General features: G+C 40.2%; 1 protein-coding gene and 1 pseudogene across 1 annotated transcript in view; one reads left to right on the plus strand and one right to left on the minus strand.

Moving 5' to 3' along the window:
* Window positions 1-5,634: 5,634 nt before the first annotated feature.
* ENTPD7 (ectonucleoside triphosphate diphosphohydrolase 7) overlaps window positions 5,635-24,393 on the minus strand; it is a 34,540-nt gene continuing 15,781 nt past the window's right edge. Inside the window, exons 6-13 of the mRNA XM_043475750.1 lie at window positions 20,096-20,199; window positions 18,207-18,263; window positions 17,862-17,995; window positions 16,196-16,362; window positions 13,766-14,090; window positions 11,983-12,068; window positions 10,969-11,130; window positions 5,635-8,471 (exon numbers count right to left, since the gene is read on the minus strand). Coding sequence (XP_043331685.1) covers window positions 8,240-8,471; window positions 10,969-11,130; window positions 11,983-12,068; window positions 13,766-14,090; window positions 16,196-16,362; window positions 17,862-17,995; window positions 18,207-18,263; window positions 20,096-20,199 — 1,267 coding nt within the window. The 3' untranslated portion in view covers window positions 5,635-8,239. The remainder of the gene's footprint in view (window positions 8,472-10,968; window positions 11,131-11,982; window positions 12,069-13,765; window positions 14,091-16,195; window positions 16,363-17,861; window positions 17,996-18,206; window positions 18,264-20,095; window positions 20,200-24,393) is intronic.
* On the plus strand, window positions 14,410-15,143 carry LOC122445990 (annotated as a pseudogene).

Raw genomic sequence — 24,393 nt, forward strand, 5'->3', positions numbered from 1 at the left:
CTTCTTACAGAAGGAATGAGCTTCCTTTGTGCTGCAGAGCTGGGAGCAGTGGGTAAAAGTTGTAGAAAGTTAGTTTTTAGTTTTGTAGAAGGTAGGAGCCACCTGGACCAAATCAGATGCTTGCTAGGGCAGGCTGGTGCAGACAGGTGAACCAGAGAGCAGGTGCCCGTCAAGGGGCTAAACCTCTGCTGAGTGCCAACCTGTTGCTGCTCTGCAGGTCCAGTTGTGAGATGTGACTTTTCAGACAAACCAAACATCCAGATTTTTATGTGGATGGCCTCAAGTTTTTTAGAACATTATGCAGGCTAAGCAGATCTGGGAGCCATAAATGATGTTAAGACATGCCCCTGTACAGCTGCTGGACTAATGATCACAGTTCCCTTTCAACTCCAGTATCCTCTGGGTTTCAGTGTGACCAACAGGGTATCATCCTTAAGTGGTTCTTAGCAAAATAGAAGTAGCAGTTTGTCTTTGATTTTAATAAAAATCCTGGCCAGGAAACAGCTTTTGGTGTTGCCAGCAGTGGTTCCCAGCTTCTCTCACATTAGAATCTTTCAGAATCCTGACCCCAGCCATAGCCATGATCAGTTAAATCACAATCTCTGAAAGCCATAATTAGCAAATTCCGTGGGTGATTCTGATGTGCTGACAAGTTCGGGAACCACTAGTAGCCCTAGTAGCTTACTTAGCTTAGAAAGTTCTGACCAACTTGTCCCCCTTCCCCCCAGATTCCCACCTCACCCTATCTCATTTAGTCCACTGTGCTGATGCTGCTTCGTGTGCCAGCGGGGTATCGCCTCTTCCGGGTAGAATTCTCTAAAGAGAGAGAGCTGCAGCCACTGGGCAGGTTCCCAAACTATCATCTCCTGATCCCCAAATTAAGGTTGTTCTTAGTTAATAATTGAGTCTGCAGAGGGCAGTCTGACCCAACTCAAAGAACCATATGCTGTTCCCTCCAAAAACAAAAAACAAAAAAACACCAAATGAATTAAATAATTTCAAGTTGAAGATGTTTTACTTCATTTTTTTTTTCTTTTATTAAAGATGAGTTAAGTTTGGAAAAACAGATCTGATTGCATTTAGTAATATAACTTTATTAATGCCCATCTCTGAGCTCCTGGTGAGTGGATATTATCTGAATTATTTTGTTTGCATTATTCCCAGCACCAGACACATACCACCAAATACTGTATGAATAAATGGAAAATGGATGATTACAGACTGATGTCGCAGACACTGCTTTCAAATTAAGTCATCATGCCCAGAAGATGAAATGAATTTCCCTTAATATTTTCAAAAGCCAACAATCCTGTCAGTTTTAAAATACCAAAGGAAATTAAAATACCTGGCTTTCTTAATTAATGCAGAATCTCTCTTTTGTCTTTAACTTCCGTTGACAAATGCTGTCCATTGTGGCAAGGGTCATTATTAGCCACTGCTTAAAGTGATGCTGGGCTTCCCTGGTGGCTCAGTGGTAAAGAATCTGCCTGCCAACACAGGACACTTGAGTTCAATCCCTGGGTCAGGAAGACCCCCCGGAGAAGGAAATGTTAACTCACTCCAGTATTCTTGCCTGGGAAATCCCATGGACAGAGGAGTCTGGCAGGCTACAGGCCATGAGGTTTGCAAGAGAGTCCAACAACAACTTACAACAACAAAGTGATGCTGGCTGCAAAGACCAACACTGATGATCACAGTAGTAGGATAACCAGTTTATCTGCAGCAATTCTTACGGTCCTGGCATGATGGTGGTTGTATACTGGTATATGTACATATATACCCATGTCCTTGCATAAGGGACAGTGCATCCCCTCTCTAATATGCATTGTGTATTTTGTTCAACACTGACTTAACAGTATCAGAATTTCAATAACTGTTCAGCAAAACTATTATTTAATGATGTGTTAGAAAAACATACAAACTTAGCAACCCGCCACCCACCTAAAATAATGCCATGCAGGCAGCCTTTGGTTTTTGAAAGCAAGAAGGGAGTTTTTCATGGAGGGTCGTAATAAAAAGATGCCTTTCAGCACTGCAGGATCCCATGCTCAAGGCGGAAATCATGGAGGAGACAAGGTGTATTCTTGAAGGCTTCAGCTAAAGGGGGGTTGTAGAATAAAAATTTCAAACACAACAACAAATTCCAGAAATCAAAGTGGTTGTGATTCTTGCTTGCAGAGAAAGACTTAGGAAGCTAATTGGGGGCAGAGCCTTCACCACCAGCAGTTCTAACAGGCTCAACTGGCAGGTGCTCTGTAGGAGGGGTCGCAGGGCTGCCTTACCTGGAGAAGTGGAGACAAGGGATCAGCTGCCAGAAGACCTATGAGTGGCTGCACTACTTAAAAAGGAGAGCCTCAGCTTGCCTGAAGTCATCATGCATGCATGGCTATACTCATCCTGGGATTCTCAAATTTTTTCAACTTTGGCCTTCATAAAAATGGCAAGCAACAATTGAATACATTTTGAAAGTAGAAAGCCCTTGTAGTATGGGTAATGGTTCAGTTTTCCAAATAAAACGATACTATTGCTCAGATTTCCAGAGAAAGTCAACAAATGTATTCCTCCTCTGTCCCTCTAATAATGGTACTGAGAAATAGTGAAACATCAGAGGGGAAAGGAAACTAATATATTAGTATACATACACTAGTATTACATTAGTAATATATACTAATGTACTAATATAAGAAGTCTATGTGGATTTTTTTTTAAGTCTTTTTAACAAATATTTTTTGTAATACCAACAAATCCTTGCAAGTTTGACCGACCATATGGCCCTAGTGCAGGACTATGAAATGAGCATAACCTGAGACTAGTTTGGGAGAATTTGAAACATCTGCTACTACTTTTACCTTAATTCTTAATTCCAATTGAAGTTTCATTGCATACCACAGCAAAAAGGAAAATTAGATACTAGTTCTGAATTGGTTTGAAAGAAGTTTAAAAACAGCAAAAAGAAATGGCACACTGGGTAAGGGAGTCTAGGAACTGCCCCATAAATACAACCAAGTTCCTTAAAGTAGCTCTAATAAACATTTATACCTTAAAAAACTTAGATGGTAAAATCATAGCATGAGTTGCTTGGATATATTAACTAAAGAATAGATGTACTGAAAACCTGATAATATTTCTGACAAAGTATTTCATATTTTATTCCTAAATATGAGCAACCACAAATGAGTATCAGAAACAACTGTAAAGATCGAGCATGATTAGCTGCAGTCAGCTATATTATATATATTCTGTTGAAACACAGTCTTCCAAGAAGATTCTATCAATGAGCATTTTATTTGCATGTATTACTACATTCTGAGTGTCATTTTTATCATCCATAAAATCACCAGCGGTAACAAATCTTAAGTTTCAATTTTAAAAAATCTCCTTCTCTGATTGTGATTGCTTTTGGAAACTCCATTCCCACTAACCTTTATTTCATGAGTTATGAGTAAAGTAAGAGATGACCTGACCACTGGTTCTTCTGGGCAGCCTGGTCTAAACCAAGGGCCACAGCCCTCTTCCTGAAACTACTCTATCACTTCTCTGCCTTTAGTTCCTTATGCCAACTGTTCTCCCTTTGGAACTGGCCTCCAATCATCTTGGCTGGTCATAGATGAAAAACGAACCAGAGAGGGCAGGTGACTTGCCTGGGGTTCCTGAGCTACATTATGACAAAGCCAGGGCTAGAATCCATAACCAGTGAGATGTTACTGTACCTCAAAAATATAAATATGGACATGATAATAAATGTTAATGCCTAAAATGACTAGCTTAGCAATTGCATGGCAGACTCAGTCAACCACATTTTGATAATCATTGCTTAAAGCCTTTGGTCATGAATTTGAGCAAACTGGGGAGATAGTGGAGGACAGAGGAGCCTGATGTGCCACAGTCCGTGGGGTCGCAGAGAGTCAGACATGACTTAGCGACTGAACAACAAGGCCTTTGAAGTCAAAGAAAGCACTTGGGCTAAGGAGGACAGAGGCAGAATACTTTGGATAATATTGGAAGAATAAATAGAAGGTTGGTGGGAAGTGATTAAGATTTCCTAGACCAAGGAAAATCAATTCAAGGAGCTAAAGTATAGAGAGATGGTATTAAGTTGGTGCAAACTTAATTGTGGTTTCAGACCGTGAATTTTAAATCATTACAAGCTCAAACAGCTCAGAACCATTATAATCAACACATTGTGCCAACGAGAAATAATTTATTCCTGTAGCATAAAAATCCATGCTTCAGGATTTGACAAACTCTTGGAAAGCATTTTCTGCCGCCTCCTGGTTGTGGAAGCATTTTCCCTGCAAAAAGTTGTTGAGATGCTTGAAGAAGTGGTTGGTGAGAGGTCAGGTGAATATGGTGAGATGAGGCAAAACTTTGTAGCCCAATTCGTTCAACTTCTGAAGTGTTGGTTGTGCGATGTGCAGTCAAGCATTCTTATGTAGACGAACTGGGCCCTTTCTGTTGAGCAATGCCTGCTGCAGGTGTTGCAGTTCTTGATGCATCTCACCGACTTGCTGAGCATACTATTCAGATGAAATGGTTTCTCTGGGATTCAGAAAGCTGTAGTGGATCAGACTGGCAGCAGACCACCTTTCTTTGGTGCAAGTTTGGCTTCGGGAAGTGCTTTGAAGCTTCTTCTCAGTCCAACCACTTAGCTGGTCATCACCAGTTGTCATATAAAATCCACTTTTTCTCGCACATCACAGTACAATTGAGAAATGGTTTGTTGTTGTTGCATAGAATAAGAGAAGACAATACTTTAAAACGAAATTTTTGCTTTGTGGTCAGCTCATGAGGCACCCACTTATTGAGTTTTTTCACCTTTCCAATTTGCTGCCAGGGCCAAATGCCAAACCATAGAAGGGCTGACACTGAGTTCTTCAGTAACTTCTCATGTAGTTGTAAGAGGATCAGCTTTGATGATCCTCTCAACTGGTCGCTGTCAACTTCCAATGTTCAGCCACTGCGCTCCTTGTCTTTAAGGCTCTGGTCTCCTTTGCAAAATTTCTTGAACCATCACTGCACTGTCCATTAGTTAGCAGTTCCTGGGCCAAATGCATTGTTGATGGTGCAAGTTGTCTCTGCTGTTTTACAACTCATTTTCAACTTGAATAAAAGAATTGCTCCAATTTGCTTTTTTGTCTAATTAACATCATTTCCCTAGTTTAAAATAAACAGCAAGTAATAAGTCATTATCAAAAAAATAGAAAGCAAAAAATGTGCATTAAAATGATGTATAACATAACCATATTTAAGAATGTATTGCAATATCAAACAGCAAATTTCAAAAATGCAAAACCACAATTACTTTTGCACCAACCCAATAAAATCTGGATTAGAATTAACTGCAACTTAAGTGAATGTAATGCCAAATAATTAGGTGATAAGAATAATTCATTATAAGAATTCAGAAAAGTGATGGGTTGTGCCTGCATAAAGAATAATAAGCCTTACTCCTATAAACCACTGACTAAATTTTGACACTTCTGACCTATTAAAACACTAAAATAGTTCAGGCTTGCTGTTACTGTTGTAAGGAAGATTGCTTGGCAAGATTCAAAGAAACTAGTGGAATGTGAATTTTATGAAATCATAATCATTTTCACATGAAAACCACTCAGAATGCAGAAATGCAAATAGATATCTTGAAAAACTGAGGGCAAAAAGAGGGTTAAAAGATAAGGCTGTGTGATTCTATATGCAAGAATATTTCATTTTGAGAAAGCAATATATAGAAGTAACTGGCCCTCACCATTTATCCTCAGCAAGGGATAAATGGCTTCTGTTTCTAGTGAATGAGATTTCCTTTAAAATTTTTAATTGGGAGCAATGGAAGAAGCACAGGAGCAAGAACCAAGAGAAAATACTCAGTTTTTCTGAGGGGTATGACAAAAATTTGTCCTTATTTTTATACCATGGAACTCAGATGCCTTATTCATTGTAATAAAGCCTAGATAATATTAAAATAATAAACATGATAAAATACACAAAAAATCAGACTAATTAAAATAAATTAAGAATAAGAAATATGTTTATATGGAAAAAATGATAAACAAGTATCCTGAGTTTCTCAATTATAAAAAGAACAATACCAATCTGAAAGGTTGTCATGATGATTAAAATAACATACATAAAATTACTAACGGAGTGTCTGGTACACAATCAGTGCTTTGCAAATGGTAATTATTATCATCATAACCAGGATGAAGAATAACTTAATGAGAGCTTTCAAATTGGACTGATCACTACCTCCTCCATGCTTCAATTTCATTCTGAGCACACAAATGTGATCACTGTTAGCCAGCTAGGTAGCTTTGGAGAAGATCACTGAGTATATCACACAAGAAAATAAGAAAACCAAAAACAGTATTTGGAAATGAAGGTGAGGGAAAAGAGTTGCCTGAGTAGGCAATGGCTAGCAAAAACATACTATGATGTTATTTATAAGCAGCATTCATAAGGCAAGGGCTCGCTCACAGTACAGACACAAAGATAAGAAGTCAAAGAAAATCAAGGCAATTTAGAAACCTTAAAAATTAAACTGCTGAGACATAAGCCCTAATGAAAAGTTAAAAGTTCTTCCAAAGGAACCTGTCAGACTCTGCTGGATCCATCTTTATCTAATTTGAAAATGATTCAAGACTCATCATCTTTTCACTTACTTTAAGTATACTTACTTTCATCTCAGTTTATTTCCAAGAGGATCTGGATTTATTTTTCTTGGTTTTATGAAGCACTTAACTCCTTTCTACTCTCAGTATGAAATTTATTTTTTAAGAATTTCACTTTTTTTCCATTAAAGTCAAGGACTTTTCCCTTACTCTTGTAATCCTAGAACTCAAAGCTGACAAAATAAGAAAACTATTTTAACTCTGGGAGCATATTCTTAAGCAGGACATTTAAGGCTACACAGAGGAAAGATTAAAGTATAAAGAAGGTTCCATGGAGGATGAAAAAGAAATCCTTGTGCAATTTAAAGGCTAAATGCAGAGAGGAAGCAAAGATCCTGAAGGGTAGTGGATAAAAATATAATTACTATGGCTTTTCCTCTCTCCCCATTAATGGAAATGCTGTGTATGACTGAGAAATCTCTTAGGAAATATTCTGGAAGTTGCCAGGTGGATTATTAACAGATTTATCTGTCCATTCCAAAGTTTGTGATTTGCTTCTTTTCAAATATTCCAAGAGCCCAACTGAGAAAACTTCTATTTCTCAGAAAAACAATAAATAAGAGTTTGGATTTTATTGCCTTGGCCCACTCTCCTGATATTGTTCTTTCCTTCTTTAAAAACAACCCAAATGTATCCCTTCCCAAACTACATATTGATTTTAGCAGTAAAATAAAAGAACTCTTCTTGAATCTTCCCACATAAGGACTTATAAAAACAAGCCAAGAGGACAGTGACCTGAAACCAGACAAATCCAAGTCTCCAATCCCCATCCCAGTTTCTCCATCCCTATAAGCACCCTTAAGGCTCAAAAAGAAATATTAATGCCCAAACAGCCTCGGAGCCACAGAGACATGGAAAAGTTTTCTATTCTGGTCATATGAGGCATCAGAAAATATATTGTTAAAATCTTCACTGGACCATTCATTTAGAAAGGGTTCTAACCTTTTAAAATCTAACTAATATCAGCTACAGGATGTCAGGGATCTTGAGCCACATTCACAGTGGCTTCTTTGTCGAGTAAGCAAAGAAGTGTTATTTTGGTTGCCTGGAAATTCTTATCTGTTCCACTGATCTGCAAAAATCTTGGATCCCTATTAAAGGCTGTGGATCTCCACATAAATGATATCTCTGTTACAGAGAAAGAAGGGGCTGCTGCACTTGGTAGAATGTCTTCGGCTTTGAATCAGACGCTCCAAGTTTGGTTTCAGCTTAGGCTTCCAGCGTGCCCAATGCTGAACTTCATGCTTAAAGCAAGGGGAGAAAAGTCTCGATCCCAGGAGCATACCAGATCTCTCAGATAAAGAAGTAGAAGCAGGCTTCAATTGGACGAAAGTTGGTCCCCTCTGTTAGCACCAATCTCTCATTTAGTTCTTCATAGACTAAATTACAGCTTCTCTTCAGAGAAGAGGACCTGGATATTGAGAAGGAATTAAAGTAGATATTGAAGTAGAAATTCCAAGGCCAGATATCCATAAAGTCAGGCAAAGCAGCATCTGAGGCCAGTACCAGAAAGTGGTGGAATTCAATGGGCAGCAATTCTGGGGTATTTGAGCTTCCCTTGAACCTGCCTATCCTCATGGCCCAACCTGTACCCCAATCATGGGCACCACCTCCTCAATCCACAGCAAGTTCAATGGGGCTGAGGCTCGAGTTTGTCGGTGGTGAATCCGACGTAGCCGCAGAAGGTACAGGATGATGGCCAGTAGCACCACCAGGATACAGGCGAAGAAGAGATAGTGGTTGTAGACGAAGGAGAGACGGAACCAGCTACCATGGGCCTGTCGGACACCTTCCTGCCGTAGATCCCTAAATAAGAAGTTGAAGGTGGAAAGAATTGTTAAGTTTCAGAGAGAAATATTTATGCCTATTTAAAAAGTCCAGTGGTTTTATCCCATTTATTCCATCCATGCAAACATGCTATAACACCAGCTCCACAGAGCAAGCAAAGCTGAAACATGTCCCCGGGCCCAGATTCCTCCTGTATCTTCCTTTCCCTGGCCTAGAGGGAGCCTCTGAAAGTGAAAGTTAAGTAGCTCAGTCGTGTCCGACTGTTTGCAACCCCGTGGACTGTAGCCCACCAGGCTCCTCCATCCATGGGATTCTCCAGGCAAGAATACTGGAGTGGGTTGCCATTTCCTTCTCCAAGAGGGAGCCTCTACTCCTTCTAAAATCTGGAGACAAAATGAGAAGCCAAAAAAGTGAATAGTAAGACAAGACTGGTCATCTGTAAAATGTCTTAACAGTGACCCCATACCACCTCAGCCTACACAGTTTGTAAATGTACTAATGAGAATAGGGTGGCCCCTGAACCTAATCAAGAAATCAGAGTATATCTAAGTATTAAAAAAAAAAAAGTTGCTATGCTTCCTGAGAGTTTAGGATATATCCAGAGAAAGATGTCACTTAACCAATTGTAATCTGAAGAAAAAATAGAGACATGTAAACCTAAATGCAGTGGTCCATCTATCTAAAAGAGGAGCTCTTCTCTTGTAGTCCAAATACCCAATACATTTTCATTCTGTTTGACCTGCAGTGTTTTTTAAAAAATGTGAATCTCCAAACAGAAAGACTACATATAAAATGTGGACTTCTGGCTTCTCTTGACCAAGGAGAGCTGGGAGATGCTGGGCCAGCACTTCTGCACGACAGTTATCAGCCTTTTGTTTGGGGCACATGCTCTCCAGTTCCCCACTTCTCTCACTCACCTGGCTTGTGACAGTATTGAGTTTAAAGAAACAGGCACCAAAGATTAAGAGTTCATCTGACAATTCTTAAAGAGACAGGAAGATCGAGTGGTCTGAAATCCTTAAAGAGACAGGTAAGGGTTCAGGTGGGTAGGACAGTGGTTTCAGTATTACAAACCCTTCTAGGAAGGTCCAGATGCCTCGGAAGTTCAGAACTTGACTGGGAGAGGTGGGAAAGCAGAGGAATGAGGGCTTTTAACTACCAGCCAGGGGCAGGCTTTCGGGGCTCCAGGGGAGCGGGAAATATAGGGGGAGGAGCCTGTGGATCCCCGGGGAGGAGCCTCCGGGCTCCCGAGCTGGACACGCGTGGGGGCGGTGCAGACTAGGGAAGGGGCAGTGAGCCAGAAGAGACGGGTGGATGCCTTCGAGGAATTAGTCTCGTGCGTGGGGGGCATTTCCAAAGACTTTGAGGAAGGAAGAATGAGTAGAAGTCCTGATCAGTGCCCCGTCTCTGTCCCCGGGCGCGTGTAAACAGCGGCACGTGGATGCAGATTTGGGGGACACGCCCACGTCGCTTCCCATGGGAATCGTGCCGCGTGGGGAGATGGGCGAAAAAAAAAAAAAAAAGAGTTCATCTGAAATAGTCCAGAAGAAAAAGCACCTAAAAATGATCCCAAATATCTTATGGTACATAAGAGCAAGACATCCCCGAAATGCATCTCATGTCCTTTGTTCTGGCCCACCCAAAAGCCATCCAAGTCAATGACATGATTTCCAGAGTGACTCTAGCCGCCAAGAAAGACTGCTGCATAGGAAGAGCATATACTGGTTCTGTAGTCAGATGTGAGGAGATGAAACCAGTCAACCCGAAAGGAAATCAGTCCTGAATATTCATTGGAAGGACTGATACTGAAGCTCCAGTACTTTGGCCACCTGATGCAAAGAGCCAACTCATTGGAAAAGACCCTGATGCTGGGAAATAAGAGAAGGCAGGAGGAGAAGAGGATGACAGAGGACAAGACGGTTGGATGGCATCGCCGACTCAATGGACATGAGTTTCAGCAAGTTCTGGGAGATGGTGAAAGACAGAGAAGTCTGGCGTACTGCAGTCCAGGGGGTCACAAATAGTTGGACACGACTGAATGAACAACGAGTCAGATATAGTTTCAGAGTAACTTTAGTTCATCAGTCAGTATCTTAGAAATTGTTTGTAAGAGCTCAATTATAAAGACTGATTTGTTGTAGATAAATAAAATTGAATTCCCGGGAATTCCCTGGCAGTCCAGTGGTTAGGACTTGGCGCTTTCACTGCCGAGGGCAGGGCGTGGGTTGGATCCCTGGTTACTAAGATCCCACAAGTCATGCAGCACGGCAGGGGAAAAAGTAAAAAATTACTGAATTCCCGACATTACAAAGAAGAATACACTCCAGACCAATAATTCTCAAGACTTCCTTCTGTTTCAACATATGTGGTAAGTAACAGCAGTTTCACATGGCAGTAGTAAGGGGAATTTGGATGTTTTTTGTTTCTCTTTTTGAGGGAGCGGTCACTTAAGAAACCTATTTTGAGGCACCAACTACCATCCTCTAAGCTCAAGATGCTTGGTCAGTCCACTTACCTGAGTGGTAAGAAGCGTGTTTTATACAGAATGGCTCCCAGCGTCCACTGAACCTCTCGGTCATAGACCAGCTGTGCTGTCTGCAGATTTGGATAGTCATAGGGAAAGTGGAATCCTTCATGAAGAACTTGGTACATCCAAGCCGACTTAAAACACTGATATCTGTGTGAAAAAAATAATTAATTTTTTAAAGGAAGAAAAAGAAAAAAAAAAAACCAAAAACTAATGCTTTATGTATATTCTCACTGGTGTCAAAAAGACCCCTCTCTCCCCATTACACCTTCCTCACCTCTAGATGGAGCCAAATCTGAGCCTACCTTATCTTCAAGTTGACTGCAAAAGTGAGGCACACCTTCAAGCAATGCAACAATGCTACTGTGACTGTTTTTCTTTTGTTTTCTTTTTTCCCCTAACAACCTTTACCTTCAGAGAGCATGCTGAAATATCTACAAATGTAATTATATGACATTTTGGATTTGTTTCAAAAGAACCAATTTGTGGGGTAGGAAAATAGATGAAATAAGCAGCACTGGGAGTTGACAGCTGATAGGAGAGAAGCTGGATGATAGGTACTCAGGAGTTCATTATACTGTTCTAATTTCATTTATGTTTAAAATTTTTAACTAAAACGTTTACAAAATGGGAGGACTGATGAGCCAAACTGGCAAAATATTGATATTTATTGAAGCTAGGTGACAGTTACATACGTGTTTCTGTTACTGTTCTACTTTTCTGCATGTTTAACATTTTAATAAAAATGTAAAAATAAAAAGACCACCACTTTTGATTTCAGACCACTTGGAGAGAATACTTTTTGGTAAACCACCAGTTTGTTTCCCTTGGCTTCACTAAAGTAAGTTCACTGTTTTGGCCTCTACCCTTTAGAAAATCAAATCTAAAGAATAACCAAATTCTCTTTCAATGTAAATCCAATCTGTACTATCACTCACTCTCTCTCATTCATTGTTCATACATTTTAAGGCCACACCTAAAGGAGAAAAGGAAGTTACTTACTTGAGTCGATGCTCATCTGCATGTGATGAAAAGAGGCCATTCTTGAATCTCTGAGTGAGTACTGACCAAGCCATGCCACAGTAATCCTGGAACAAACACAGAGAAATGATGCAACATGAAATGGGAGGTAAACTCTGTAATTCCCCTACAGTCAGTTTTCCATTTCCAAAGTTACTTGTGGGTTATTAGTTGACAGGAAAACAGAAATGGTATATTCAGTCATTTAACACTGTGCCAGGTCCTGGGCAAGGCAAGTCCTTGAACTCAGGCCACTAGGTGACTTGAGTGGCCTAGGAATACTCCTTTTCATTCCTATTACCTCCATGTCCATACAAAGCCAGCCTGACATGGCTCCTGAGCCTCTGAGGCTTTAGAAATGGGTAAGGTTAGGATCGGGAGTAGCAACATCAAAAGCCAAAGACAGCTTCATTCTACCCTATGTAGGACTGACATGAACAAATCAAACCGATGGAACAGAATGGTCAAAAATCTATCATTGGCCTGTCTCCTTGTTGTAATTCTCACCAAAGGAATCATTCCTTTTGGTTTGTTCAATAAACTATTATTTCCTGAATGTCTACTTTGTGCCAGGTGGCTCTAGCAGTGAATAAAACAAAAATTTCTACTTTTATGAAGCTTACCTTCCAGTGGTGGGGGGGCAGACAATAACCAAATATACATGCATACATACATACATACATATACACACATACATACAAAGAGTGTGTTAGATAACATAAGTGCTCATGGGAAAGATAATAAAGCAGGAAAGGGAAAAGGGTAATATTGGGGAGGGCTGCAATTCTGCATAGGATGGCCAAGGAAGATGTCACTGGGAAGATAACAGTTGAGTCAAGGTTAAAAAAAAAGAACCAAATCATCTTTTCCCTGAGAAAGAGAACATATTAAGGCACTAGCAGTTTGGGCAAGTAATAACTTGAGTCCTATGGAGTTCAAGGGAACAGGATTTGAAGAAATTTTAAAATGAGAGAAAGATTCAGGCCATGGACAGTTAGGGAACGTTGGAAAGGAAAGGAAATATGACAGTATTCCTGGAGGCTGGAGAGGAAAGGGCAAATACAAACAAGGCTTTCCTCAAAATTTCTTAGGGACTGCCTTTAGGGAACAGAACAGTACATATACTACATATATTATTTCTTCTGAAAGCCCTTATACTAAGAGAAATTGAAGAAGACAGAGGGAGAGAATAAAAAATATGAAAGGACAGATCTCCCCATAAGTTTTTCTGCTAAAAGAGAAAAATATACAAAAATGAAAAAGAGAGGAGTCCAAATTGAACAGGAACTGTGGAATGCTAGCTAAACTTTTACCTGTCCATACTGGCCTCTTAAAAGCTCAAGGTAAGAAAATGAAAGTGGACTTGCCCACCTGTGTGACATCATCTCCAAAAGCATTTACACCTGGGAACACCCAGTAAGGGGAAAATATCTGGAGATGACACTTTGTCCATAAACATTAGACAAGACTATTGGCAAGCTGGAGGAAAAACCATTAGCCACCACGACAATATTAGCTCTGCGTGATAATTTTGGTAACTGGACACCAATGGAGACCTAAGATTAATTAATTAGCAGGCAGTAGAGCACAGCAGGTTACTTCTCTAAGTTTACCTCCTCATCTGTAAAATGACGGCTCCCAGGGCTCCTGCCAAGAAGCCAGTGAGATCACGCATGCAAAGCCGTTTGCACAGCGTCTGGTACAAAGTTAGGCATCCATAAATGGCTGCTGCCAGCATGAGTCATTTTTATGGTTAATAATGTACCTGAGCAGCCTTGGCAAATGTTGGCCCATGGTAGCGGCCACCAATGCGCAACACATCCTCTGTACAGTAAAAGAACTCGGAGAAACCATAGAACTCGCTGTTGTTGAAGTCAATGGGCGACTGGTAGATGCCATTCAGTGAGGCCTGGCTGGTGTTGGAGCGAGCCAGCAGGGGGCTCAGCATGGCTCCACAAGCCGCCCAGTCCCCTCGTCCTCGGACATGTAGGACCTGACTGTTCCTTTCCACCACATCTGTGAGTCCCACAGGCAGGCAGGGATCCAGAAAAGGATTGTCGGGACTCAGACCTGTCTTGTGGCCCAGCAACCTGTCACAATGACAAAAACAAACAAATCACATCACTACTGCACCCAGTTTCCTCAAAGATGCTTCTCAGACGTCTTGTTATTCTTCTACATGACAGCCCTAAACACAAGGATGCACATTACCACTTAGTTGCATCACATGAACTTTTAAATTATGCAAATTCAATTTAGAAAAAGAAAGAGAAATATGGCAGTGATTTTGTTCAGTCTTTTAGTCAACACACATATTTCCCAATATATAGTGAAACTGGAGATGTAAATCTGCTATTCTCCATCTGGTCTTCATTACCACTTGCCTCTTAAAAGTGAAAAGATTTCACCATGCTGATCACAGTTCTAATGTTTCGAAAGACAACTGGGAGGAGGTGAAGTGGGAAGGGCTGAGGACAGTCCATGGCAGTGGTGCAGTGGCGATGGATGGCAACAGTGACCAAGGACATGCCCAGCTCTGAGGGGGAAGGAGCGCCAAGTTTTGATTCCCACCACGGCCATCACACAGCTCTGGTTATTTCAAGTCTGTACTTGTCTAGCAATAAGAGATTAATATGCAGATCTGGCCAAAGGTGGAAATTAAGTGCAGACCAAATACAACTGTAGTTTGCCAAATACAATGAACTATTCATCAATTCCTAAGACAACTGTGGACGAAGATGCACACACAAGTGTAAAGGCTGAAGGCCGGAATGGGAATGTGACAACACAACAAAAGGCTTTGGAACAAGTGGAGCCTGTTTTGAGGATGTGACACCACCTATAAGGAAAGCTCAGAAAATTATCAAAAAGAGAGAAACATTAAGTTTTAACATCGCAGGAAGCACAGGTTTCTCTATAGATTAGCAGCTTCACAAGATGAGTAATCAGTTTTCTGAATTAGGTAACTTAGATACATAATGAGAAAAAACTCAGGTGTGAGATGATGCAAACCTGTTCTGAAGCAGCAGAAAACAGCAGGCAGATATAAAGGAGGAGCAAGACAACAAAGGAAGAAAATGGAAAAGGAAGCACAGTAGCTAGTGGAGAAGGACCAAAACAAAATTGGTGTGAAACTTTCATAGTAATTGTTCTTCAGATACCACAGTGCTAACGGGAGCCATCTGAGCTCTAGGCCAAGCAACATTTGTATGGAGGCCTGGATACGTAAGAGTATCTTCAGAACACAAACACACTGCTTGATTTTAATGCATTCATTCATCATCCGAATAACAGACTTCTCCCAAAGCACCCTGAATTCTTAGGAGCTGAGACTCAGAAAAACAAAAAAGACTTGAGACAATATTTTGTCTAACACGCTCCCCATATAAGACGATTGCTGTAGAGAAATTATTACAAGTGGGATACACTGGTACCTTTTCAAGCTATTGTTTACAGCTAAACAAATGGGGGTGAATAGTTTCATGGTGGAAAAGAACTCTGTTCTCTATTATGCTGTCTTTTAATGTGCATGATGAATTTTAAATATTAAAAACCCCACAACTATACGTATACTATGGTTTAAATACTTCATCTGGCACACAAATGAAGAATCAGTGATCCGTCCAGTGCTGGAGGAAAAAGTATCTACTCTGGACTTAAAGAGAGAATATTTTATGCACGCTAAGGAATATTTAAGTCCCACGTAAAATGCAACTCCACTGTAATTTGACAAACAGGTTCTGAGCACTTCCATGTGGAAGAAACTTCTAGAAGCTATGTTATACTACACAATTTAAATTAATGACTTAATTGATCTCACTTATCCTGTGATGCCATGTCTGAAGATGGACACTGCAAGAGGTCACCGCAATAAGCCACTGTGCTTTTCTAAGTCCTAATAACAAAAATTAGAAGGCACTCCGATGAACATCAAGCGGGACGACTAATAGACATGCTCCGAGAGACAGTGATGGACAGGGAACCCTGGCGTGCTGCAGTCCACGGGGTCGTAAAGAGTTGGGCACAACTGAATGACTGAACGACAACACGAAGCTATCCCACTAGCCGGGGTGGCAAGGAAGGAGGAGGCAAGGACATACCTATTACTATCTTGGTAGGATGTAACCATCTCTGCCAAATATCTGCAGCCTGACAACATTCTATTTCAGAATCACAGATCCCATGTCAAGCGTACCTGTTCTTGTTAAGAGTTTCATTCAATACAAGATCTTCATAGCGCTGCCGGGCAAAATTGCCCCCAAAACCCAGAAAGGTTGTGACATAAACCCTATACACGTGTTCTGTGTGTTGCACATCACAGCCCAGGTTGAACTCAGCCAGCAAGATCTTCGCAGCTTCTTCCTGCAATATGATGTAAAAGAAATTTTAGTTTTGGTTGATTTCTAGAAAGGTATGACACTGCTAATACACCAGGTTTCACTAGCTATGACTACTCTTTAAGACATTTTGTATTAATAGCATTCTTTCATCTTCATAGCGCTATTTTAAACAAAGACATAAAATGACCCTAACCTTGTCATACGATTAACATAATCACAAAACTCAGAGCTGGTGACTTTCAGAGTTTAATTATTTCAGAGATGATGAAACTTAAGCCCGTATGACTGCCCTACTCAAAAGTTTGCTCGTTCCTTACTATCTACAGATAAAAAAGCCAAATCCCCTAGTATGGCTCCCAAGACTCCTCATGATCTAACTTTCTTTATCTTATCACTTCCCAGCATTCCCTATTACCACACTTAAAAACCCCAAACTACAACAGGCTCTTCATCATTCCCTGGACATTCTGGGCTCTTTGCTGTTTTTTCTGTGCTTTTGTGCATACTGTCACCTCCATACAGATGGCCTTCCCTTAACCTCCACTATGCAAAAGGCTACTATCATCCAAGGACCAGGTAAATACCTTACCTTCCATGAAGGCAGCATGGAAGGCACCTATTCAAGCCTTTGTGAATGTGGTTCACCCCGTCGGTGCCACACTGCTGTGGCTCTCTGTTTAGACCCACGATGCTCAACCAGAGGTGATTGTGCACCCCCAGGGGCAACTGGCAGTGTCTGAAGACACTTTTAATTGTCAAAACTGGGAGTTTGGGGGATATAGGGGCATTATGACATCTGATAGAGGCCAGGGATGCTGTGAAACATCATACAATGCACCAACCTTCCAAAACAAAGACTTATTCAGCCCAAAATGCCAATTGTGCCAATGATGAGAAACCCTAGTTTAGATCAAATTACAGAACTGTTGTGGTCTGCCTGTTATCACAGGCGGTCTCCACTGATAGATCACAAGCATTTGGGGCAGTGTAACATGTCTTATGTCTTGCACATATTAGGTGCTGAAAAGTGTTTTATATCTTTTTCTTCTGTATGATAAAACTTCTCCCTCAAAATGCATTATTTACATTCTAGTAAGGCAAGGAATAACAGAAGCACAAGAATGGAATCATTTGGTAAATAACATCTAATGAATAAGTATTTATCAAATACTGTACTCTGGGATTTACATTATCACGTTTAATCCTCAGGCAACTCTTCCAGATAAGTAGTATAATAGCTAAAATGTATTAAGCTTTTATTACACGTTGGGCAGCTTGTTAAGTACTTTATACAAGTGGTATTATTTCATACTCACAACTTTATGAAATAGATACTATTATTATTCTCTTTTTACACATGAGGAAACTGAGGCTCAGAGAGGTAACTGACCCAAGATAACATAAGCTAGCAATGATCTGAAGCAATGGACCCAGGACAGTTGGTCTAAGTCAGAACATAGTGCCCTTCCTTCTCAAAGATGGGCATTCCTACCAACTGAATTTCCCCAAAAGGTAAAATACCTCTTGTGGAGAAAGGACAGAAGTTGAGGTAGGAACTTCATAAGCAATTTGGAGAGAGGCTCCTCCCATATCCAGTATCCCTACTGTCCTTCTGCGTCCTGTCACCAATTCCTGGGGAGCTTCAGCATCAGCTTCTGAAATAAATGAGGTAAGTTAAAAAGCAGTAAAGGAAAGCAAATTAGGACTGAAATAAATGAGGAAAGTTACAAAGCAATAAAAGAAGCATGTTAAGTTTTGAAAAAAGAAGGAAAAAAACAAATCAAAATTAGCACTTACATGCTAGTGATTGGTTATGACACAAACCTTCAGCCCTTAGAGCTGTCTTAAGATGACAGTATCACTCACCATCTTCATGGTCGAATCTTCCCAAAACAAAGTTGATTCCAATCCATGCATAAACCCCTAAGTAAGAAACATAAAAGCCCCTGCTTAATTCTCTACTGTGATAGCACGTGTACACGTCTCCAAAGCTGCTCTTTCCCCCTTTTCCTGGAAAAAAAGTGATCATAGTATTTTATTCCACACTCTCAGTGTATGAATTTAAAATTTTTTATCTGGTGATGTTTTTCCCTTTTAAAATGATTTGCATTTTCTAAATTTCCTACAATGAATAGGAATTAGTGTGTAAAAATAAATAAAGCTCTGGGCAAGACAGAATTAATTAAGCACACTCGCCCTGTCTCCCCACTGAATAAAGTATAAACTCTGGATAGAATGTACAGAGCAGCTGTCTGAGGACTCTGAAAGTAAGTGACAGAAGGCACGCTGGGGCAGACATCAGACTTTAAAGTACCACCAAAATTGCAGCAAGCTTCCCGTTTTCCCCCCTCAGATACTGTCTGGCCTGGACTGAAAACCAGCTTGAAATACAAAACCAGACATGCACAGAAAGAACTAGAAGGCCCTGTTTTGTGGTCCAAGGATCAGAAAGGGGGACTCCAAAGGTTCAGAAGGGAGGGGGGGAGTTCCCTGCTTTCTAAAAAATTTGGTCCTCTGCTACTCCAGGTAATCCTGCATCAGCACAGGGAGAGACTGGGAGATGCCTCTCTCTCTGAGGGGTATGAATCCTTTCTAACCAGAGGAGCTATGGCCTGAAGAGTTGGGGCAAAGTCCTATTGCTCACTTTACTCCCTCTGTCCTCTACCACTTAGCGATGGATACAGATGCAGTCATGGGAAATGCATGGCACACTGGGCAAATTAAACCCCTGACTTTCTACCGAAGGACCATGAAAGTGAGCTGCAGGGAACCAGAAAGTCTCGGGGAGATAGTGGAGAGTTGGGAATAAGGTGGTGTAGGAACTCCTGGGCTTACATGTGTGATCTGACTCTAAACAACATACCAAAGGTTCTGAGAACTGACCTACTGGCTAGTCAATCCATTTGTATGGGTTGTGCCCAGGTTCAGATTGGTCATTGGCTGGCACACACACACAGGACAAAACCCAATCTCAGTGCCAGAATCAAAAGAATCACCATCCACAGAAGGCAGGTCAGAACTTAAGGCCTGAACCTAACCAGTCTGCTAAGACAAAAAAATTAACATTCCCTTTATGACTGAAACAAGACCCAGGGTCTAACAATGTAATATTCAAAATATCTAGGACACAGTATAAAATGACTTGGCAGACAAAGAACTAGGAAAATCTCAACCCATAAGGGAAAAAATGCCAACCCTGAGATGACACAGGTGTTGGAATTATCAAATAAGGCAGCCATGAAAAGTGTTCAGTCACTCTATTGTGTCGGACTTTTTGTGACCCTTTGGACTGTAGCCTACCAGGTTCCTCTCTGTCCTTGGGATTCTCCAGGCAAGAATACTAGAGCGGGTTGGCATTTCCTTCTCCAGGGGATCTTCCCGACCCAGGGATTGAACCTGGGTTTCCTGCACTGCAGGTAGACTCCACTGTCTGAGCCACCAAGGAAGCTCCAAGGCAGTGATACAGCCAGGATATAAGAGCAGTCTTCCGATGAACAGAAAGAGTCTCAGCAAAAAAAATGGAGTAAAACCTAATGGGAATTTTAGGACTGAAAAATATAAAACTGAGATTGAAAAAGGTGAATCTTTTCCTCAATGTGAACTGCAACTAGAAGACAAACAGTTTTCTGTTTTTCAAGAAATGGAAATATAATTCACCATAGAGGGCACATTTGGGCAAAATGAGACCACGCATGCAACTCCACCCCAAAACTACAAACCCCAAGTGCAAGCTTTTACTGCTCAAGGCCCAGTACCTTCTTGCTTTCCAGAGATCACTTCTGCCTGAGACTGAGAAAAGAGGAAGTCAAACTCCAGAGGTAAATCTTTCACTAGATCAGCCAAGATAGCCAACTGCTTCCTGCAAGAAAGAACAACAACAAAAAAAGCCCTAAGAGTTAATGGTTAAACTCTCTTCTCACAAACAGCCTCAAGTTGACCTTCTACTTAGCCTTATTAGACCCCACTGTTCACTGACCCAAGCCACTTGATCCCTGCTTCTGTTTGGTACCCCCTTCAATTTCAAAGTCTTAAAATTACTCAAAAGCATAGCCTCCCTCTTAAAAGGCAATATGGTAACAGTAATACTTACCTTTTATATAATGCTACAATTCAAATAGTATTAAAAGATGAGACTATGGTTCTATGCCTCTCACAGGCTAAGTATGGATAAGCTGCAGGAAACTGGAACACAGTTTCATAATCTATAAAATAAATGTAATTACCCTATTCCTAACCACCATGAAAGGAGGCTGCTAAATTGAGGAACACACTCTCATCCTCAGATCTTACACAATACAGAAACACATCACCACACAGGAAGAAGACTTTGGCCCACAAGTGTTTATATGATCCTTTACATAAACTCCTAAATTTCCTTTTCTATATTTCAAGGGTTGATTTTGTTTTCATAAAAATCTTATCACTTGGTAAAGCCAGAGCAGGATCAAAATCCAAAAGTCATAATCTGAGGATGATACTTGAAGCTTAGTATCTACAGGGCCATTCTGTCCTCTAAAGTTTTATGTTATTAGTATGATCAGGTAAGGACAAGCAAAGAACCAAAGCTAGAAGTAATAATATGAATCTAGAGATAATGCTGGTTAAAAATAAGAGTAATTATCTTGGATTTTAAAAATTACTCATTACAAAAATATTCTGCTGGTTATACTGGTTGTCAGCATGACTTGGTAAAGAATGTTATTAGACCTTGAAAGTGAAAATTACACTTAGAGTAATAATCTTCCAAGATAATGTCAAGTATAGTTTCTAAAAAAACTCGTTGTTATATACAATAAATTTTTAAGATAAAAATTTCATAGGGGGAACAAGAAATGCTATTTTTGCCATTCTTACTGAATATGTTTCAGTAAGCATACCCAGAGAATATACCAAAGAATACCCAAATACCCAAAGAAGAGGGCTTGCTGGTCTGGTGATGATATTGAAGAATGGGCACCAACACACTCTGCTGTTTGAAATGTACATTACTGGTACAATATTTCTAAAGGGTGATCTGGGACTATGTATCAAAATTTTTAATGTGTTTAAACCTTTGACCTAATAGCTGTATTGTACGACAGCTATTGCAATAAAGTCATCAGACAAGAATACAAAGAGGAAAAATACTGCAGCATTACTTATAACAGTGAAAAATTGGAAATAATCTAACTGTATACACATCAGTAGTGACTAGCTAAATAATTTATGGTACATTCATACAATGTTATAGCATACAGATGTTAAAAGAAACGAGGTCAATTTCTATCTATGTGTATTGACATGACAAGATTTTGAGTTCCAACAGGTTAGAAAACAGTATATATAATATTAGCCCAATTTATGTTAATAAACAAAATACTCTTCATGTATTTCACAGGTTAGGACAGAACGTTGGTTTTCTAAAATTCAATACTGCTTCTTTATTTAAAAAAAAAAAGTCTATGGCAAAATGTTGACAACTGCTACAGCTGGGTGGTAAGTAAATGAGGACTCAGTACACTGTTCCCTCTACTTCTATATATATTTGAAATTTCCCATAATCAAGTTTTTTTTCCTTATCACTTTACAATTTTCTTACAATATCACTTTGTAATTCCTTAAAGCTATTTCTATTACAAAATAAAAAGGCAGTAGAATAAGTTCTATTAGTGTAGGCCTTTGGCAAAGAAATAAAACATACTGCTAATAAATCCAAAATACAGTCCAGGTGATCCACCCCCATTTTTAATATTTCTCACAGATACTAATAAGTAACAAAGCATTAATTATATAAAACAGGTTCTTGCAGTGATTGTTACACTTATGTCAACAACTATAAGGTTGTTTCATAAGCCCAGGATAGATATAGGCATTATTAAAAGAGGTGATCAAAAACAAGTTAAAGGCAAGTTCTTTAAAAATCCTTAAGATAAAATAAATATTAATATTCAGAGCTCTATGATGACAGAGAGGTTTCATAAGCCCAGGATAGATATAGGCATTATTAAAAGGTTTCATAAGCCCAGGATAGATATAGGCATTATTAAAAGAGGTGATCAAAAACAAGTTAAAGGCAAGTTCTTTAAAAATCCTTAAGATAAAATAAATATTAATATTCAGAGCTCTATGATGACAGAGAGGTTTCATAAGCCCAGGATAGATATAGGCATTATTAAAAGGTTTCATAAGCCCAGGATAGATATAGGCATTATTAAAAGAGGTGATCAAAAACAAGTTAAAGGCAAGTTCTTTAAAAATCCTTAAGATAAAATAAATATTAATATTCAGAGCTCTATGATGACAGAGAGGTTTCATAAGCCCAGGATAGATATAGGCATTATTAAAAGGTTTCATAAGCCCAGGATAGATATAGGCATTATTAAAAGAGGTGATCAAAAACAAGTTAAAGGCAAGTTCTTTAAAAATCCTTAAGATAAAATAAATATTAATATTCAGAGCTCTATGATGACAGAGAACATCTTAGACAAATGGGGTGGAGCTAACAGTTGGTTTTGTTTAAACAGAAACTTCTCTGACAGAGGAAATGATGGACAGTGCCAGGAGATGGGGCAATCCTCTCCTTTGCTCCACTTTGCTCAGAAAATGTGCCCAAATCTTCCCCCTGTTGGTTGGCTCTGCCTCTCTGACCTCTGAGTCAGCTTTTTCTCTGGCCCTCCAACCTCCTTCCTGGTTTGTGAAACCTCAGTCCATTCACAGAACCCCTGATGTGGCACCACCTGTGTCATCCCTGCTCTCCCCAGGGTTTATAAAATTCTGAATGATGCTGGTGGTGGTGTTGAGTCGCTCAGTTGTATCCGATTCTTTTGCAATCCATGGACTGCCAGGCTCCTCTGTCTATGGGAATTCCCAGGCAAGAATACTGGAGTGGGTTGCCATATCCTCCTCCAGGGGATTTCCCCAACCCAGGGATCGAACCCACATCTCCTGCACTGGCAGGTGGGTTCTTTACCACTGAGGCACCTGGAAAATCACCTGGGAAGAATGATGTATTACTTCTGTCAAAAACAAAAATTCTAAATTGCATGTGTAGTATGATAGTGATTTTGTAGAAGTTACACACAGATGCACAGATAGAAAGGAATAGAACAAGAGGAAACAGTTTTGATAAGACAGTAGAATAATACCTTTTTTGTTTTGCTTTTAAAATTTAATGATGTTAGGTTCTAGCAATAACATCATAAATTTCAGTTTTAAAAATAAGTAAAAACAAACAAAAAAATTAAGACCAAAATGTTTGTGAAAATAAGGAGCTAGAAGGCCTTTAAGGATGACAAATGGCTTCTCAACAGTAAACCAGACAGTAAACCAGTAACTCTGTCTGAGCAGCAGGAAAGCAGGGCACCGAGAGTTCTGACAGACACTGTATTGTGTGGCATGTCTGGCACAAGCAGAATGGAGCCCTACACACATGACAGAGGTTTGCATTGCTGTTGGCCAAATATACAAAATGAAGTTCTGTGGAAAGGGAACTGCTAATTATCAAGGAAAAATATTTAAGCTAATAAAAAGTGCTGATGACTATGAGACTGTGGACATTCCAGAAGGATGGATGCTCAAGGTAAGGGAGCTCATTCCTACCCCAAGACCATAGTCAGTGTAGAGGGGTCAGGGAGGTGTCAAAGGGGAGAAATCACAAACAAGGAGGGATCGGACCTAAGTATAGCCGCTGGCCTCTTCCTTTTCCTCCTCTTCTAGGATTAGGTGGCAAAATGCCAGGCTAAACTGCCAAGGTCATATGGAAAAAACTTACCTGACAAGTGATGAAAAACCTGGTCTCAAGCCATGGAGACTGAGTTTGCAGGCAGCACCAGCTGTCATCAGGGAGCCAGGCAAAGTTACAGAGAAAACTCAAATCTTACCAGAGCCCTCCTACTAGCCCCCAGGTACCCAGTCCCTCAGGTGACCTTCCTACCACCCTTGTGAAATTATGCTCCCCCTCTGGGCTTCGCTGGTGCCTAAGATGGCGAAGAATCTGCCTAGTGAAGAATCTGCCTGCAGTGCAGGAGACCCATGTTCGATCCCCAGGTCAGGAAAATCCCCTGGAAAAGGAAAT

This window comes from Cervus canadensis, chromosome 8, assembly GCF_019320065.1.
Source record: "Cervus canadensis isolate Bull #8, Minnesota chromosome 8, ASM1932006v1, whole genome shotgun sequence".
Taxonomy (NCBI): domain Eukaryota; kingdom Metazoa; phylum Chordata; class Mammalia; order Artiodactyla; family Cervidae; genus Cervus; species Cervus canadensis.